At 38.1% G+C, this 18684-nt stretch overlaps 1 protein-coding gene across 1 annotated transcript; it reads left to right on the top strand.

Moving 5' to 3' along the window:
* The first annotated feature begins 295 nt into the window (after nucleotides 1–295).
* On the top strand, nucleotides 296–13718 carry ganc (glucosidase, alpha; neutral C). Its single transcript, XM_044048120.1, has 25 exons — nucleotides 296–475; nucleotides 1053–1118; nucleotides 1195–1297; nucleotides 1916–2043; nucleotides 2332–2508; nucleotides 3068–3089; nucleotides 3205–3274; nucleotides 3719–3815; nucleotides 4820–5003; nucleotides 5217–5361; nucleotides 6042–6277; nucleotides 6364–6490; nucleotides 7098–7177; nucleotides 7464–7607; nucleotides 7704–7800; nucleotides 8367–8468; nucleotides 8851–9025; nucleotides 9187–9255; nucleotides 10536–10600; nucleotides 10684–10760; nucleotides 10838–10912; nucleotides 11652–11765; nucleotides 11977–12089; nucleotides 12828–12931; nucleotides 13202–13718. Exons 1-25 carry the CDS (start codon nucleotides 447–449, stop codon nucleotides 13312–13314), a joined length of 2712 nt encoding a protein of 903 aa, XP_043904055.1. The 5' UTR covers nucleotides 296–446; the 3' UTR covers nucleotides 13315–13718.
* The last annotated feature ends 4966 nt before the right edge of the window (nucleotides 13719–18684 follow it).

The following is an 18684-nucleotide window of genomic DNA, read 5'->3' on the forward strand; positions in this document are numbered from 1 at the left end:
AGAGTTTCCTTTCCTTTTCTTTCCTCTGATCTTTACAAGTGAGCACCAAAAACAAAACCGACACACCAACCTGTTCAGGAATGCAAGTAAATAACTATAATTTCGTGGTTTACTATTTTATTTTAAATCTCATAGATAACAATGATAATTATTATATTTTTGCATTAAATGTATAATTTCTGAAAAGGTCTACAAAACTAAAGTTTTGATTGGGTGATTATTTTTGAAAGGTCGCACCGGATGTGTGTCGTTGTTGTTGTACATGTAGTTTTATTGCAGCAGCGCTGTACTTCCGGTCTGTCCACGGAGGACGTTGTTTTGTTCCTGTTTCAGGAGATTCGATTAACACACAAACATAAATAATGTTTAATCTCGCATCTGAAGATTAAAACCGAATGTGATCAACTAAGGGTTCTTGTGTTTTTTATTTTTGACGTCTGATCAGAATGGCGGAGGAAAGTCAACACGTGATTAGGTATTTATTTTATTAAAAAAACAAGCCAAACAAACAATTCTGCTTGACTTGCAGTGCGCGTGTGAAGAAAGCCATTCAGTCGCGCTTTCATTCCTGCATTTAGTAAAAATAAATGTTAAAGTTACCAATGTTAAAAAACATGACTTATTTGATCATGTACAGAATATCAGTGATTTTTGTGATCCTGATTATTTACAGTCCATGAATCCACGTGTTTCCTGTAAAAGTGTGTGTATACAAATGTCCTGTTAGTATGATCCTGACCAAAAGATTCAATTAACGGTACTATATGTGTATTATTATATTATTATTAGTATTATTATTATTAGTATTGCTACAACAACAACAACAATATAATTTACATGTGTTTACTGATATAGAGAAAACAAAACTTGTAGTTACGAAAACCATGACTGATGCTGCAAAAAACAATTTTACAAAACCATGATTTATTTGATGTGAAAGTGCTGCAATAGAATACAATACAAAATTGTAATAAAAAACCATGCCGTTAATGTCACAAAATACATTAGTGTTGTAATTGTGACTGATAATTTTTTCTGTGTTTGTTCCTCAGTGTTGTCACTGATGACGATCAGTACAAAGAAAAGTTCAAGAAGAGTCACCATGTTGCTTTTTACAGGTATGGTGTCCAACAATCACCCGCTGTTGCAGATGATGTCACGTCTTGATTTTGATCACTGTTGTCATGTTTTAAGACGACAGATGCACAGTCCAAACCGAAAGCACCGAGCTCTTCTGGACACCATGGTGCTCACAGAGAGGGGGGCACGATTTGACCTGCTGGAGCCCGACACACAGGTCTGAACACTACGGTCACAATCAGCCACAACGCCAACTGTTTTCATAACTGATTCATCAGTTTCTCATGTGTGACTATTTTAACGGTTTTCTTTGCTCCATATAACAAATATATCATTAAAACAAAACATGACATTTGAGAACATCATCATAGATTACAATCGTCAAATCAAGTGCATTAGCAGCACTGAAATGTACAAAACTACATAAATAAGTAATAATCAGCCGATTAATTGAATACTAAAATGTCCATATTATCAGCTATACAGCTTAATCGATTCACCGATCATGTCATTTCCAAAGTAATATCCAGGTAGTAATTTAATCATAAAAACCTTCACATGGGAATGTTTATGAATCAAAATTGATAATTGACACATTCAGGGTTGTAATGATTAATCTATTATTAATTGATTACTACCTTCCTCGCCATTTATTTTGATAATCAATTCAATTAGTTTCTTAAATTTTTGCTCTATGTAACATCAAAACCGAATCATTTGTTTGTGGACAAAATACGAAACCTTTTGACATTTTAAGGACGAAACAACTAATATATTGTCTCATTATAATACAGTGTATGTAAGAATACCTTTTGATTCTCTCTAACTTTTACAGACACGTCTGCTTCTCTTGATATCGCCCTGCAAAAACGACACTGTCAGGATCTTAATAGATGAACTCCAGCCCATTAAAGCACGATACAGAGTTCCAGATGTGCTGACGGATGAACCACAGTGTGAACAGTAAGGACCACATCTGCACCAAATGATGAAATGATGCATGCATGATATTATCGGCTGATATTGGCTTTAAAATGTATTATCACATATCAGCAAAGACAGCAAAGATCCTGTGACATGACTAATGACTAAAGCAGTAGCTTCAATAGGCTGCTGTTAATTTCACTACACAGGACACTAAATGACCTCTGCAAGTAAAAATAATAATAAAATAAAATAAAACCACTTTAAATCTGCTTTCACTTGTGTGTTGGTGGTTTGCACCTTTTTTAAACTTTTGTCATCTGGCAGGTTGAGGGTGGAGACACAGACCGGGGACGCCGTCACCCTCTCGTGGTCGTCTGGATGCCATCAGGTGCGTGTGCGGAGTTTTCCTTTCCAACTGGAGATCCTGTGTGAAGATGACGTGACGCTCACATTTAATGCCAAAGAGAAACTGTGGTTTGAGACGCTGCAGGATCGGCCCAGGTGAGGATGCACATCTTTGCATCATCCACAGTTGTACATATATGGTAGCTTTTTATACCAAGTACCACATAAGATGGAGCGAGAGATAAGGTGACTCTAATTATTATTATTAAATGTATTATTATTTTGTTATTTGTTTCATTTTCTGCGCACTCTGGTCAAAATTCCTCAGCTCCACTCCGATCACATAGCCTGATATACAGTATGTACAGTATTTATGATTTTCCTTTAAGTATCACCAGAGGAAACTTGCATACCACTGATGGTACATGTACCACAGTTTGAGAACCATGGGTACAAACTATTTATCTGAGTGAGAGCAATTTTACATACATTCTCTCTGGGAATCTTCACATTATCAAATCTGGCCCTGTTTAAAAAAAAGTTTGGACACCCATGCTTTAGAATAATAACCCAACGCATTTTGATCCAAAAGTCAAAATCATGTGTGGGATTTTTATACGTTTGGATTTTTCCTTTAATGACTGAAGAACAGTCATTACTGAGACTTTTAAACAAACAAAGTTTTATTGCTTTCCTTTGTCTCGTTCTCCCTTAGGTCCACATCTCATAGCAGTGAGGTAAGAGAGTATCAATGCTGTTTAAACACCTGTTCTATTTTATTACGCCAACGTGAAGCTGAACATGTTTTGTAAGTACATGTGTTCTTTTTCCTCGTTGTTGTTCCACTGACAGACTCCAGAGGAGCCCACAGCTTCATTATGGAAAGAGACTTTCCGCCACTTTGAGGATATTAAAGCTAATGGTTGGTTCCCGCTACAATAATTATTTTACCTGACTTAAGTTATATTACAAACAAATGTCTTCTGTTTGGGTGTTGTCAGTTCATAGTTTATTCAATGGATGCAGCCAGAGAAACATGCTAAAATATAAGCTGATGTGATTGGTTGTTTTGCTGCATATATCGGTATCGTTGATATCGGAATCGGAAATTAAGTGTTGGAGAATATGAGCATATCAGATATCGGTAAAAAAGCCAATATCGGACATCCCTAGTCTTCAGGTCAGAGGCTGTTAGTTGTTCTTCACACGAACCTTAGGACCAGAGGGGATTCTGTTGCTTTTAATTAGACAAGGCTTTTTATGTGTTTTTGTGTCTGTTTTTATACATTGTACTGTTATGCCTCTTTTATTATTTAATGTGTCTATTTTTTATTGCATTAACTTTACTTACCCTCTGTAACTCCAGGTCCTAGCAGTATCGGTGCAGACTTCTGTCTCCATGGTTTCAGTCATGTGTACGGTCTTCCAGAACACGCTGACAGCCTGCAGCTCAGAGACACCAGGTACACACACACACACACACACGTGTGTATTTGAGCAATTTAGAACATAGTTTTTGCATTCATAGGGGAAATTGAAAGCATATAATGAACAGTGTTTATCAAATGTATTAGTCCACCACCCAATGTAAGGTTTATGCCACAGCTGCCCCAAACTTACTGGAGTTTTTTAAGGAAGAAATAGTAAATCACATTCTTTTTTCTTGATTAAGAACAGAAAAGTTCATTTTAGTGGTTGAATGTTATTCTAGATTAATTTCTGACTGTGAATTCAGTTCAGTAAATAACAATAACATTTCTTAAGAAGAGCTTAAGAGACAGGTGGTCTAATACACTTGTATGTGTTAAACTTTAGCTTCACAATGCACCAATACAAGACACCAAAATACGACTTTAATCTCTTTTGGTTGCAAAAGCTGGTTGGATTTGTCCAAGTCGCCTAAGAAGGCAAGGTAGATGATCTGAAGCCCAGAGGAAAAAAGACACAAAACAAGTCAAACCTGAAGTTGAGTTTTAAAAACAGAGCAGTATCTAGTGATAAGGGTTAGGCTTAGGTAAATGAAATGGGGCTGCCCACTAAAAGTTATTACCTTGCATAATGTAAAAAAAATAGCTTTATTGTATGAGAATGTCTTATATATTTAAATCCAAACATTTAAATAGGACCTCACCATTGTTTTCATCCCCCAGACCTCATATTGACATCTGACTTGTGGATCTGTGGGATTTGAACAAATTGTAGTTGCAGTACTTTTGTAGTATTTTATATACATATACTCCACCAGTCAAATAAATATGTATATATATATGTATCTATATCTATATAGATAGACATACATATGTATGTATATTCGACTTTTATATGTGGTCTATGGCAATTTTTTAACCCTAAAATATTTATATTCTGATAATGATACTTTTTTAGCCCGTTGTAGCATCATTGAACATCATTTGAGTTCAATAAAGTATATATTTGATTGAACGTCTTTGTCTTCTTTCCGTCACAGAGATGGTGAACCTTACCGCTTGTATAACTTGGATGTCTTTGCCTATGAATTGAACAGTCGCTTCGGCCTCTACGGGTCAGTGCCACTCTTGGTGGCCCACAAACTTGACAGAACTGTGGGAATCTTTTGGCTGAATGCGTCAGAGACTTTTGTGAACATAAATTACAGTTCCAGTGAGGATCAGGTGAACCAGCACTGTCTGTCTCTTTCTCGGTTTGACTTTAGTTTTTCTCTAAAGCCTGTTTACATGTATGTTATCAAAGATCCAGAATCTCTCAATCATGTTAACATCAGATCCTTAGATTTATTCTTTAAAAGCGGGATTGAAACCTTTACATAGAGTCATTTTGGTCACATACAAAGGTGGAAACTTAAATCTAAATCCCGCCCTCACCAGGAAGAACAAACCCCACCAGCGAAGAGACGGAGGATGCGGCCACACACTGACGTCCACTGGCTGTCAGAGAGTGGTGTGATCGACTGTGTGGTTCTGCTCGGGCCCGGTCCACAGCAGCTCTTCAGCCAGTATGCTCAGCTGACAGGTGAGAGTCCACTATAGTAGTCTTCTTTTTTATTAGAATGGCAGAACCTGGATAGCTCAGTTGGTCAAGCATCAGACTTATCTGAGTCCAGGTTTCAGTTGGTTTACTGGGTCTTCCCTCTTTAAATACGTAAATAACAACATGATGGTGCAGGAAGAGACTTGCAGTGCACTGCAGTTTGCTTGAGTGAGTGTTCCAGCCGAAATCTCAGAACATCTCTGCCCTCCGTGAGCAGGACCACACTTTTTAAAGGTTATCTAACATGATCGTAAAGATTAGGTAAACAACGACGGGTTTGACATCAGTGGCACTTAGTCCAATACAGGAAGTATCTGTGTTTCATAGGTGATGCTTCTAAACCCAAAATCGACCCTCTCATGAGCAAGTTCCTGTTTGACTGTTTGAGTTTGACTGACAATACAAAAAAATGGTCAGAGAAAGAAATGAATTATTCTGCTGAAAATAGGATAAACAGGATAAACTCATCTTGCCCCCACCCGCCCCTGCTCTGCTGCTGTATGTACACAAACGCTCCGTCAGTCAGGTCTGATAGTATTGCCTGACAGACCCTTGAGAGAGAGGCACAACAATATAACCAACAACAAATATTCCACACTGTACCTTTAAATGCAGTGAATTTGATCATTTGCCCATCACTTTGTTTCCTCCCCGTCCTTCAGGACATCAGGCCCTGCCCCCTTTGTTCGCCCTCGGTTACCACCAGTGCCGCTGGAACTATGACAGCGAGGCTGACGTGAAGGCTGTGGATTGTGGATTTGACCTCCACAACATCCCGTACGACGTTATCTGGCTGGACATTGAGCACACGGATGGGAAGCGTTACTTCACCTGGGACAAAGTTCACTTCCCCAACCCGACTGGCCTGCAGCGCCACCTGGAGAGGAAGAAAAGGAAGGTCAGCCTTATAGATTGCACAATTCACAGATTATAGAGCTTTACAAGAATTGGACTATTATCATGTGTTGTTGTTGTTTTTTTTAGTTGGTGATTATAAATGATCCTCACATCAAATTTGATCCTGAGTGGTCCTTGTTCTGTGAGGCCAGAGATGGAGGACATTTTGTCAAGGACAGGGAGGGACAACTCTATCAGGGCTCATGTTGGCCTGGTAATGCTTTCTCTTTATAATCAAAATAAAATATATATAATATAATATAATATAATATATATAATAAAATATTCCACTGTCAATTTTTTAAAGGCCCAGTGTGTAAGTTTTTGCTTCAAAACAAACAGTCGTGCTTATTATTAAATTATTATTAAATACTTTTATTTTGTGTATTTAAGTGATTATACACTCATGCAAACATACTAATAAATTGTACCTCCCAAATGTTTCACACTGGACCTTTAAACCTAAATTATTTTTATATTACTGTACCTGATTATGTCTTTTTTAAATCAAATATGATTTTAAATGTTCCGTGTTCTACGCTAATTCAAAATGTAATAAAGAAAAGTCTTAAATAATTTATATCTTTAAATATAATTGTTATTTTAAAGTCCAGTTGTTAAGATAAGATACATTTTTATTGTCGTTGTACACAAACATACAAAGAAACTCATATATTTAACTTCCAAATTAAAATGATCAGATAACGTCAGATTACTTTATGGTCATTGTAAGATGAATATGGGACTGGATCTTCTTTTTATGAATATTATACACATTGGAAATCTGATTTTCTTCATGTTTGATCTTTATTTTTTTAAAGGTAAGTCCTGTTACCTTGATTTCAGCAGCGCAGCCACTCGAGCCTGGTACTCCAGATGTTTCTCCCTGGAGAAATACAAGGCAAGTGTCAAAATAATCATCAGAATCAGTCACATTGTGAATCTGCCGTTTGAGCGTCAAAGACCAGAGCACAACAGACTGCTTCATAAAGACCTAAACCTTGTGCAGATGGACTTTTATCTCATTTAAACTCACAACATGAAGTTGTTGTTGTATATCCGTTAACTGAAATAAAAGTTTAAAAAAAAACAGATAACTAACTAAAATTGTAGCAAAAAACTAAACTAATTTAAACTAATTTTAAAAACAAAAAATCCAAAACTACTATAACCTTGCTCTGATACAGGGGTCGACTCCGTCTTTATTTGTGTGGAATGATATGAACGAACCGTCTGTGTTCGACGGGCCAGAGCAGACGATGCCAAAGGACGCAGTGCATTATGGCGGCTGGGAACATCGGGAGCTGCACAACCTGTACGGCTTTTACCAGGTGAGTGATGGACTCAGTAACATATGAATGACAGTAATGTGTGTTTTGATGTTAACATTGTCTTTGAAGGAAAATGACTGGTGTTTTATTTCACAGCACATGGCCACAGTGGAAGGTCTGATCACTCGCTCAGGAGGTTCACAAAGACCTTTTGTCCTTTCACGCTCCTTCTTCGCCGGATCACAGCGACTCGGTGAGTTATTTTAACCCTTGGTAAATGACCATGGGAATAATACACAACTCCTTATATGGACAAATGCTGGGGGCGTGTGTTTAGATTTACATATTCAGGTTTTACAAAATGCCTTTATTCGTCTTCTTTATAGTTTATATTGCCGGAGTAGCTATAATTGTGCACAAGTCACAAAATAGACAGTTTATGTTTGTTCATAAAAACTAGCCAAGTTTGAACTGTAACATAATATTTCCAAATTTCACAAATTCAATCCAATTATTATTATTTTTTTAAATCAGTATGTTTTTGTTCAGGTTTGTCTATAAAGTTGGTGAAAATGAATAAATAATAAAATAATAATTTTCACATAGTAATAGAAAAAACCCCATCTTAAATGCTGTGTTCTAACAAAGTTTACATTGCATGCATTACTTTCATCTCCTGCTGTTCATAACGCACATTTACCACATTTATTTTTTTCACAATTTATGCTGCCTACCTATTTCCATATTGGAAATACATGAATATCATGTATTTAAGGTTCATATTATTGTTCATCTGTTGATTTTTGGTGTGCTACACAGGTGCAGTATGGACCGGTGACAATGTTGCCAACTGGGAATATCTGAAGATCTCAATTCCAATGCTTTTGTCAATCAGTGTGACCGGGGTAGTGTTTTGTGGAGGTGAGCTCAGTTTTTTTAATTTGTATTAGCCTACTTCTGTTCCTCCTTTTACCAGAAGTGAGACTTTCTGTCTTTCAAATTATGAAACCACATCTACCTGGTGTGTACAAACAAGTAAGATAATACAACCATAAAACAGAACATAGACAGCAAAAAGAAGAGAAACAAAGAATATGGAACAGGAAACATACAAACAGGACAGGCACGATCATTAAATTTAAATTCATTATTTTACAGCTATTTACTTATACTTGTGTATAAGTAAATAAGACATTTTATAAATAAATACATGTAGTCAGTCCTTTTCTTAAAAGTAGTAAATGAAGTCGTTTTCTATAAATTTGAGGACATAACTGTTCTGGATTTATGTCCGTGTTTTTAGCCGATGTCGGTGGGTTTGTCAAGGACCCAGATCCGGAGCTGTTGGTGCGTTGGTACCAGGCTGCTGCTCTGCAGCCATTTTTCCGAGGTCACTCTGCAAACGTGACAAAGCGCCGAGAGCCTTGGCTGTTCGGCGAGGAGGTGACGGCGGCGATCCGCACCGCAATCCAGCAGAGGTACAGTACTGACGATATATTACAATCAGATTAAGGCATATACATGTATATTACATTATTTGCAGGTTAATATCAGAATTTTGCTGTCCATGTAAATAAAATAAAATAAAATAAAATAAAACAAGTAAAATGTTGAGTAATCTGTCTCTGCTTTTTTTCAGATATTGCCTGCTGCCGTACTGGTACACTCTGTTCCACAAGGCTCACACCACTGGTCTGCCTCCAATCAGGTTTGTGGTTTCTGTTGTCCAACATCGAATGAATGAATGACTGAATGAATGAAAATGAGCCTTATTGCTATAGTTTGTCACCATAGTCAGATAACGTCACATAGTGTTGATCAAGTCTTAAGTCTGCACACAGCATTTTACGTCACGACTGAGCAGGTGAGGAGGAAGAAGCACATGTCGCGAGTAAAGCCAGGTAGCTTCATACAAGTGGATTCTACCACTTAAAATACAAACTTGAATGTTTGTATTTTAATCACAATTTTGGCTTCTCTTAAAAAGCACTGTTAGCGCTCTGCCAAAAGAACACTAATGGTGCTTTTCCACTACACAGTTTCAGCACGGCTCGACTCAGCACGTTTTTGTTTTTTTTGCTTTTCCATTTGGGATAGTACCTGCTGCTTTTTTTAGTACCCGCTCTGGTGAAGTTCCAAGTGAGCTGAGCAGATAATAATATGTGATGTCATCAGACTGCCGGCTTATGGAGTGTTATCACTGGAAGAATCATGAGCTCACGGTCCGACACAGGAATCAAACCGAACAATGCCGAACTTAAAAGATTTAAAATCCTGAAAACATGCGTTAATCTCCAACATTAAGCAAGGACATTCAACAGGAGTCTGGTGTATTTAGCGATCGCACAACCCGTTCAGTGGTATTTCAGTTCAGTGTGTCTTTGCTCCAGTCATGGAGGAACAAAATCTTTTTAATGAACTGATTCTAATGATTCAGTACACCCAAAACAACTGTTTTGACCATCACTAGTTTGTTTGTAGTAATGGAAGATAGTAATGGAAAACAATACCAAACCGAGTAGAGTTGTGCCGTGCCGAGCCGTGCTGGAACTCTATAGTGGAAAAGCGATATAAGCAAATCGCGCACTCCCTACATAGCTGCCTGACGATGGGCCTGCATCACAGTCACCAGCAGACATTTCCAGTGTCCCGGATACAGTCTGGAAGAGTGTGTGTGTGTGTGTGTGTGTGTGTGTGTGTGTGTGTGTGTGTGTGTGTGTGTGTGTGAGAGAGAGAGAGAGAGAGAGAGAGTGGGGGAGAAAAAAGTAGGTCACATACCACATGGTCTTACAGATCACAAACTGGTAATTGGTAATTACTCAGATATCAACAGTGGGCTAAATAACCTAAAATAACTGGCTGTACACGACTGCATGACAAATTATATCTAATCTTTCAGCTGCAAACATCAGTGTTGTCATATTTCAGACGTTGGATGTCAATATTTTGGTAATGTAATGATTAAAAACACTTTTCTATTTCAAACAGACCTTTGTGGGTGGATTTCTCGACAGAACAGAGCACCTTTGCTGTGGACAACCAATATATGATCGGTGATCATTTTGCATTATCACACAGACTGTTCAGTTTATTCTGTGATCATTGCATTTTGAAGTTTGGGTTTGATTTCCTGCAGGTGGAGCACTGCTCGCCCGTCCTGTCACTGAACCAGGTGTTCAGGAGGTCACAGTGTTACTGCCTGGATGCGCTGAGGTAAACAAGCCCCCTGGTGGTGACAGGTGTTTCCTGCATGTGCTCGTGTGTGACATTAAAGCTCGTTTCTGTTTCAGATCTGGTACAATGTCCACTCTGCAGAGGCGCACAACGGAGGCAGGACACTGAGTCTTCCTGTCACTCTGGACACAGTTAGTGTTTAACATGACACTAACAGTAGGGGGAGCTGTAACACAGACTGAGCTCACAGACGTTGTCTGCTTTACTGAGGAAATAATGCAAACAAATGTTTCAAATTATTAGAATATTGGATTATTGTTATTAAATAGTGATTGTTCTAATGCAGATTAATTTGAAATCAGATACTGTCATATTTTATATGAAGGTGTTAAGAGTGGCCAGTAAAACAATGAATATCTGACTCTTTAAGTCATTTATTGATGGTGAAATTATGAAATTAGTGAATTAATCACAGATTTGACAGCTTTTCTTGTTTATTGATTCTGTTTCACTTTTAATGGCACCTCTGTGTGTTTTATTATAAGCAGGGTTACACAGAATTATACTACTAATAATACTACTACACTGATTTTTTTGAGACTTTGTGGGAAGGAAGTGTATGGAAGTACACTTTGAAATTGGCGTAATACTTTTCACTTTTTTCACATTGTGACATACGACATTTTCATGAATACTTCAGCTGATACTGTAAAGAAAATCAAAAAATCGTTATATTCTCACTTGAGCTGGATTAAAGGGCCCCACCACACCTTCAGATTACACTCGTTCAGATATTCATCGTCATCACCATAAAATAGAAAATAAGCTCATACAGTATTTTATACAGGCCAATATATAAAAATCTACATGGAAATGAATTGAAAGAGATGTGCAAAATAACTTTAACAAAGGTGTTTTCACTGTGCACAGGTTCCTGTGTTCCAGCGCGGAGGATCAGTGGTGTGCAGGTCAACAGGGAGTGGCTCCTGCACAGATGAGATGCAGCGGCTGCCTCTTTCCATCACTGTGGCTCTAAATTCTCAGGTGAGAATCAGCGCATGTCATTGTAGAGCTGATATAGAGCTCCAGGCGTCACACATGACTCAGTTTGTTTACACCTCCATGTTGGCAGCAGTTCAACAGAGTTCACTGCGCACTTTAAACCCACGTGGATTGAGCAGAATATCACACAACTTGACAGACTGAATATGCGCGTGTTCATATTCATGACATTTGTCGCGCGTCCTCTCTGCAGGGAGTCGCTGAAGGTGAGTTATACCTGGACGACGGCCACTCTTTCAGTTACCGTGACAGCAAGGCCTTCTGTCTGTGCAGGTTCAGCTTGATGTCAGGCCGGCTGCTCTGCCGGTGAGTCACACTCACACTATTTCACATTTAGATCACATGTACAAGTAGCTATCTGTCATTTACAATAAATGAAACAAGAAAAGTGACATTATTGTTATTCTGCTTCTGTTTGGTCTTCATGAAGAGGAATTATTTATAATAATTATTTATATTTTGCAGCCTTTATCTTAAAATAAGCTATAGCCCCTTTTCCACCAACATTTCCAGGAACTTTTATTACCAGGAACTTATTTACCTGGGGGAAGAAATCCCTGGTAATCTGTATGTTTTGCGTCTCCACGGCGCCTCATTTACTCAAAGGAGCCTGAATCTCGTCGTCCATCCTTTTTCTTTTGCTCCACGTTTTTTAAATGAATGCAGTAAGTTCTTCTTTCTTCATCTTCTTTTAAAGGTATTGTTTAAAGGTGAGTTGCAGCCGCATGGGCTTAAACAGCTGTAAAATGGGATTCGCCAATCAGCGTTCTTCGGCACACAGCCCCGCCCCCTCTAGAGTCCCTGGTGAAAGTTTGGGGTCAAGGGAAAGTTTTTTTCTCGGATGATTTTCGGTGGAAATGATTCGACTTTGGTGGTCAGTCGTCACGTCCATCGTTAATTTGATATAGCATTCAAAATCTTTGCCGATTATTTAATCTGATTCTGAACAAAAATGAATGAAAAGCCAGGTTGACAGTGTCAGGTGAGGCTATAATTGTGTTTCCCACATAATGATATGGTTTGTATTGATGTTTTCTCTCACAGTTCTGCCAGCGATGAAGGCGTCTTCGACTGTAACACCATCGTCAGCTCCGTCACCGTCCTGGGCGTGAAGAGCAAACCGTCCGCTGTGACCGTGCACGCGTCAGGTGAGGACTGTGGAAGACATGAGCATGAGTTTATGCAATATAATTATCACGTTTATACGATATAGTATCACGTTATAACATGATATTGATCCAAAAAACAAATCCCCACTGTGACAGCAATACGCTTCCATATGGATACCTCATACAACCACACTAAAAAAAAAAAAACTCTTAGGAAAACGCAACTTCCTTTTGAGAGCTTTGTTTTTTATATTAAACAATGTTTAAACTTTTAAAGAAGAAAAAAAATCACCACCTTTTCATCACCAGGTTCCAAAGACTCTTCTGCTGTGTTTCACTACACAGACTCCTGCGGTCAGCTGACAGTGAGCAGCCTGAACCTCAGGGTGGTGATGGACTGGGACATACAGATTACAGATTAACATTGATGCGACTGCTGGGTCACATTGAAAAGGTCTTAATATTGATAATTATTGTGAGAAAAGTCTGATAATCAAAGATGGATTTTTGCACCTGAGTGAATCATATGTGATATAAGTGCGCAAATAATATTATATGAAATTACACTGCAATAATTCTTGTTTTTGAATTATTGCTCAGACCTTGTGCACTCACATGGAGTGCATTTTCATTTATCTGAATTAAAGGGGTGGCACAGTAAAAAAACAAAACTTTTTACTATTGGTAAAAATAATACTTGATTGATCATGAATTTATGTATTTAAATGAAGAGACGGGGGAAGGTTCTCTGAACAAACCACTGCGCTTCAGCGGTCAGGACTTCAACACCCTGAGACAGGAGTGTCTTCAAAAGAAGAGTGTTTGTTAAAAAAAAAAGAGGGGGGTGAATCACACATGGGAGGTGGGATGGTATATTTTGATACGTGGCATCAATAGATCATGCATTAAAATAACAGATTCCCATCATCATGAGGGAGTTTTATTTCATGGTGCAAACTAAGTGCTGCTCTACATCCATTTTGAGATTCTTCTCTTCATTTATAAATGAATCAGCCCCTATTTCAACCTACAATAAGTGAGCTTGTTATTGTTATTAAAGTCGGGGCAAACTTTACTACTTTTACTGTTAATTACAATTCTATCATAGTTGTTTCTCAGTAAATCAGTCGTGCGTGAGAAAATACCGTGTAGTTCCATGGTTCTCAAACATCATCAATCATAAATACTGTCCCTGGAATCAGGGTATGTGATTAAAGTGGAGCTGAGGAATTTTGACTGGAGTGCAGTAGACAATAACAAAATAATAATAATAATTATCTCTCGCTCCATTTTAATCTAATTTCACTATACCAGTGTGTGAAGTGAAGCCATTAAACTGTACGACTCCTCCCTCTGACGATCGGACTCTTATGGATATCTATCAAAAACAAAACAAACAAACTCTAATTACCCATCATTACACTTGTAAACTATTTCCAGATTGTTTTATTTTATTGTATATTTTATTTCATTTTATTTTATCTTACTGTTTTATTTATATCTGTATCTTAGGCTATTTTAAGTATTCTGATGTTAGGAACGGTGAATACACTGCTCGGACCCAAATGCACGAAACAGGAGGCACAATGAATGCTCCAAGAATCTTTATTTTCCTCTTGAGCAAACAGGCAAAAAAAAAGGGGAAGTGAAAATCAAACCCACACCAAGAGTGACATGAACTTAATGTGACTAAAAACCTAAACTAACACAAAAACTGAACGATGCAAGACCATGACTGATGTTTAGCCTTACTTCCTTGGTTTTCAACAACTAACACAGCCTGTGTCCCTAAGGATGTTCATATGCAGGAATAGAGGTGTTAAACTTTTTAATTCTTTCACACTAAAAGAAAAAGGGGTGTTACCTCCCCACTCTGACGTGTCAACCAGACCCACTGTTTATAAAGCACATTTGTTCAACAAAGAGCTGCAAAAATCAGTATATATATCTGGATGATCTGTTCAAAGGCCAGTGTCGTTCATGCATTGATCTACTTCCCTTACATTGTCTTGAAGGTCATATGGAAGAAATGAAAATAACACTGTAGTTCAAGCATCTCTGAAGATTTGGAACAGCCTTCTTCCACCTGCGGAACATTCTGTCCTTAGGACGCTGAAAAACTAGTTCTTGCTTTTGTTACATCTAGATTAGATTACTGTAACTCCTTATTGTCAGGGTTTGTCTGCTCTCCATGATGTTGTCTATGTACAGTGCCTTGAGATAATGTATGTTTGGTGCTATACAAATAACATTTGATTTAATTTAATCTCCTTTATTAAACAGTATTCTAGAATCTGTCATCTCAGGGTTCAAGTTCAATTCAGCTCTGGAGTTATATGGTCTCTATTTCGAGTTCGTGTCAGAACACGTGCTGCAGCACTTTGAATGAACAGACTTGTTGGAACGTCTTGATAATAAGGAGTTACAGTAATCTAATCTAGATGTAACAAAAGCAAGAACTAGTTTTTCAGCGTCCTTTAAGGACAGAATGTTTCTAATTTTATCATGTTCCGCAGGTGGAAGAAGGCTGTTCTGGAAATGAGTTTTATTTCCTGGTCAAAAATAACTCCAAGGTTCCTCACAGTGGAACTGGAAGCCAGGGTGATGTCATCGAAAGTGACAATCATCACTGTCATGTGAAAGTTCCCCTCTTATTTTGAAGTCCTTTTTGTCCTTCTTGTCTGCGTGCAATTTACTTTTCCCCTCTGTGATTTCACCTGTGTCTTGTCCGTCACAGCTGTTTGGTGTATTTAACCACTCCCCTACGGAAGCATATTGCTGCCACACATACAAAAAAAAAGTGGGCACCCCACTTTTTTTTGTATGTGTGGCAGCAATACGCTTCCGTACTTTCCCTTCCTTTGTCTAGTTGTAAGTTTGTCTTTGTTGGTCGCCAGTACAACATGCCGTTTTTTGAGCTCTCTCCTCCGTTTTGTGGTTCATAGTCTGTGGATTTAATTGCACGTGCGTGCTTCTGTGACTCTGCTCACCTCTGTTTACCTGTTCCAGTTAGCATCCTGTTCCACGTTTATCCTGCACCTGCGCTTCCTGTCATACATTTGAGGATCTTCGTGTCTGTTTGGGTCCAGTCCTGTAGGTGATAACAATGTAGTTGGAACGTTTTTCTCTGAGGTGTTAAGGGCCGAGTAAAATGGCCTCAGTTTTTTCTGAGATTAAAAGTAGTACTTAATGTCTCTGAGACATTCCTGGAGTTGAACAAACCTGATTTATTTAATCTGGCCTCATTGATGAATATATCTGTGTGTCGTCTGCATAACAATGAAAGTGTATGTTGTGCTTTCTAATAATGAGGAAGTATATATAAGGTAAAAGGTATAGGCCCAAGCACTGAGCCTTGTGGAACGCCACAATTAACTTTTGTAACAGTACACACTCTTACAGCTGTATACTCCATCTCCCCGGACAAAGCCAAAGAGATGTACAAATGTGGAACTCAGTTTTAGTCGAGATAAACTGGATAGTTTAGGAAACTGTTCACAAAAGTTTATATCCCTTAATGTATGTACGTGTCATTAAATTGAATTATTTTGTTATAACATTTGGTCTTATCAGTGAGATAAGACAGCTTGGAGAACAGCTTCAGAGCCACGTCGGAGGAAGCAAAGCTCAAACTGGAAAGCTTTGTGGGTAAAATCAGGAAAGCCTTACAGAGTGAGGACTTTGTTAGGCGCTTGTAATCCCTGTCACCCTTTTTTGGAAAAATTTAAATAATTAATTGTCTGCTATGTATACAAATAAAAATAATATACCATCCATTACTTGTATTCATTACATGGATTTGAAAGTGACACAACTTTCTGTGCAGAATCAAGGGTTTCAGTGCTTTTGTATTACTTTCATCAAAAATAGTTGAGTTTGCAGTTTGGCTATAACATTTAATAGTTTACAAAGTGACTTTAATTATTCACAAATTGCATACAAAGTACATGTGTGTTCATAAATGTCAACAGTATAATATCCTTCTCTATTACTGTCACACACCACGGTAAAGGTCTCTTGTCAATGAGTGTCCATGACATACGCGTGTACAGAAATGTGCGCGCACAGTTTGGGGTCAGAAAACATACTCGTACCATTAACTTGTACAACAATCCAACACAATAAGATGCCTTCTTGTAGCATAGTTGGCGTAAAATAGAACCAGCAATGGTGTCAAGTTCTTCAGAATCCCGACAGGATCTCATCCCTTTCAAAAAAATAGATATCGCCCCTGGCTCCAAGCATTAAAAAAAGAAGACTGGGGTGATGCTAAGTGCAGTCAAAGAGGCTCACGTTTGTAGCGCTCACTTCATTTCATGTAAGTTATCATTTATCAGCTCTTTTCTGTTAATGAAAAGCCTGGATTTCACAGAAATGTGTGTGTCAATGCACATGTGTATATGAAACCTATGCTGCCTAAAGTTATGTTGTGGTCTTGGCCGTAGCTAGCTTGTAGTTAGCTGCTGGGCCGCTAGCTCGTTGACAAGTAAACATGGTGTGCATAGACTTTCTCATGTGTACGGGCTAGGTTTATCTATAAGGTAAGAGTGAATAGCTGGCCACTGGATATTATTATCTACCCAATCTTTTATGGAAGCTGGGTCAGGCAGACTATTGCTGTTAGCTAGTACTAATTTATTTAGGTATTGTTCGCGGAGGACAGTGGACATACATGCTATTCGCTTACCTGTTGTGACGTTTTCTGACCCCAAACTGCGCGCACATTCCCGCTAGGCTTGGAATGTTAGTATGCAATGAAAGGGTCTATAAATAGAGTTTCAGAAAGAGTAAACGGCATCATGTGGAGCTGGTGAATATATGCTGGGCTGATTACAGGAGATGAGGAGCAGGTGTGTTCACAGGTGAGCTGAGTTACCTGATGCGGTGGGAGTGGCTGGCAGGCTAAGTGAAGCAGAGGCGGAGATAATGGGAAGGTACTGAGAGGGAACTATGTGTACATGCACATGATATTTTTATATATTAATGTTTCTAGTTTGATTTATTTTTTGGACTTTTTTTCTGATTTTGAAAAGACAAACTTGCACACTTTACAAAGTCAAATGCAGTATTGGATGGATTTAAAAAAAAGTGAAAACAATGCTGATATTAAAACATAAATTGTGCATGTTTTGTTTTTATACGGCAAATGCATGTTACATGAAATCACATGCATATGATGACATGATCACTCAGTAAAATATCATTGATATTGTTGATTAAATTTGTGATCAACTTTAAAACGACTATATGCAATTTGAATGCATAATATTCATAATAAACAAGGTGAAATGCAAATAGGTTCATATGGTCATCCTTGGTATTATTCTCTATACGCTTCAGGTATACTGTAGTTCTCAGTCTCATACAGGTTGGTGAACCCTGGTCTACAAAACAACAGTCCAGTATTTAGTTATTTTGAATTCAATATTACATAAACAAATGTTGTGAACATCACTACATTATCTTTCATTTACTGAAGATTTCCATAATTTAGAGTGAAGACACGCCTGATGTGAATTTTACACTGGATTGATGACATGTTTAACCCTGTTTCACTACAAACTCAGAACAATAATATTCTGCTCTTTCAGCAGCTTTTCTGATGGGAGGCTTGGGGCATCTTTATTCCTTTGGTAGCATTGTCAGCTATTCTAAAACAATTCATTTTAGAACTCGTCCAGATTTACTGTTTCCTCAGCATGCCCTCAGCCCACATAAATATCCATTGACGACACACAGCTGGATTTATCTTTGCAGCCAGATAAAACAAATCAGGTTGTTAAACTTCTGGA

Source organism: Solea senegalensis, linkage group LG16 (assembly GCF_019176455.1).
Source record: "Solea senegalensis isolate Sse05_10M linkage group LG16, IFAPA_SoseM_1, whole genome shotgun sequence".
Classification (NCBI taxonomy): Eukaryota; Metazoa; Chordata; class Actinopteri; order Pleuronectiformes; family Soleidae; genus Solea; species Solea senegalensis.

Bases quoted from the DNA above. Each gene is read 5' to 3' on its own strand.
- ganc (XM_044048120.1), top strand. From the start codon at position 447: ATGGCGGAGGAAAGTCAACACGTGATTAG. The intron at 5,004-5,216 runs GTGAACCAGCAC...CGCCCTCACCAG, and splicing joins ACAGTTCCAGTGAGGATCAG to GAAGAACAAACCCCACCAGC. The intron at 6,491-7,097 runs GTAATGCTTTCT...ATTTTTTTAAAG, and splicing joins TCAGGGCTCATGTTGGCCTG to GTAAGTCCTGTTACCTTGAT.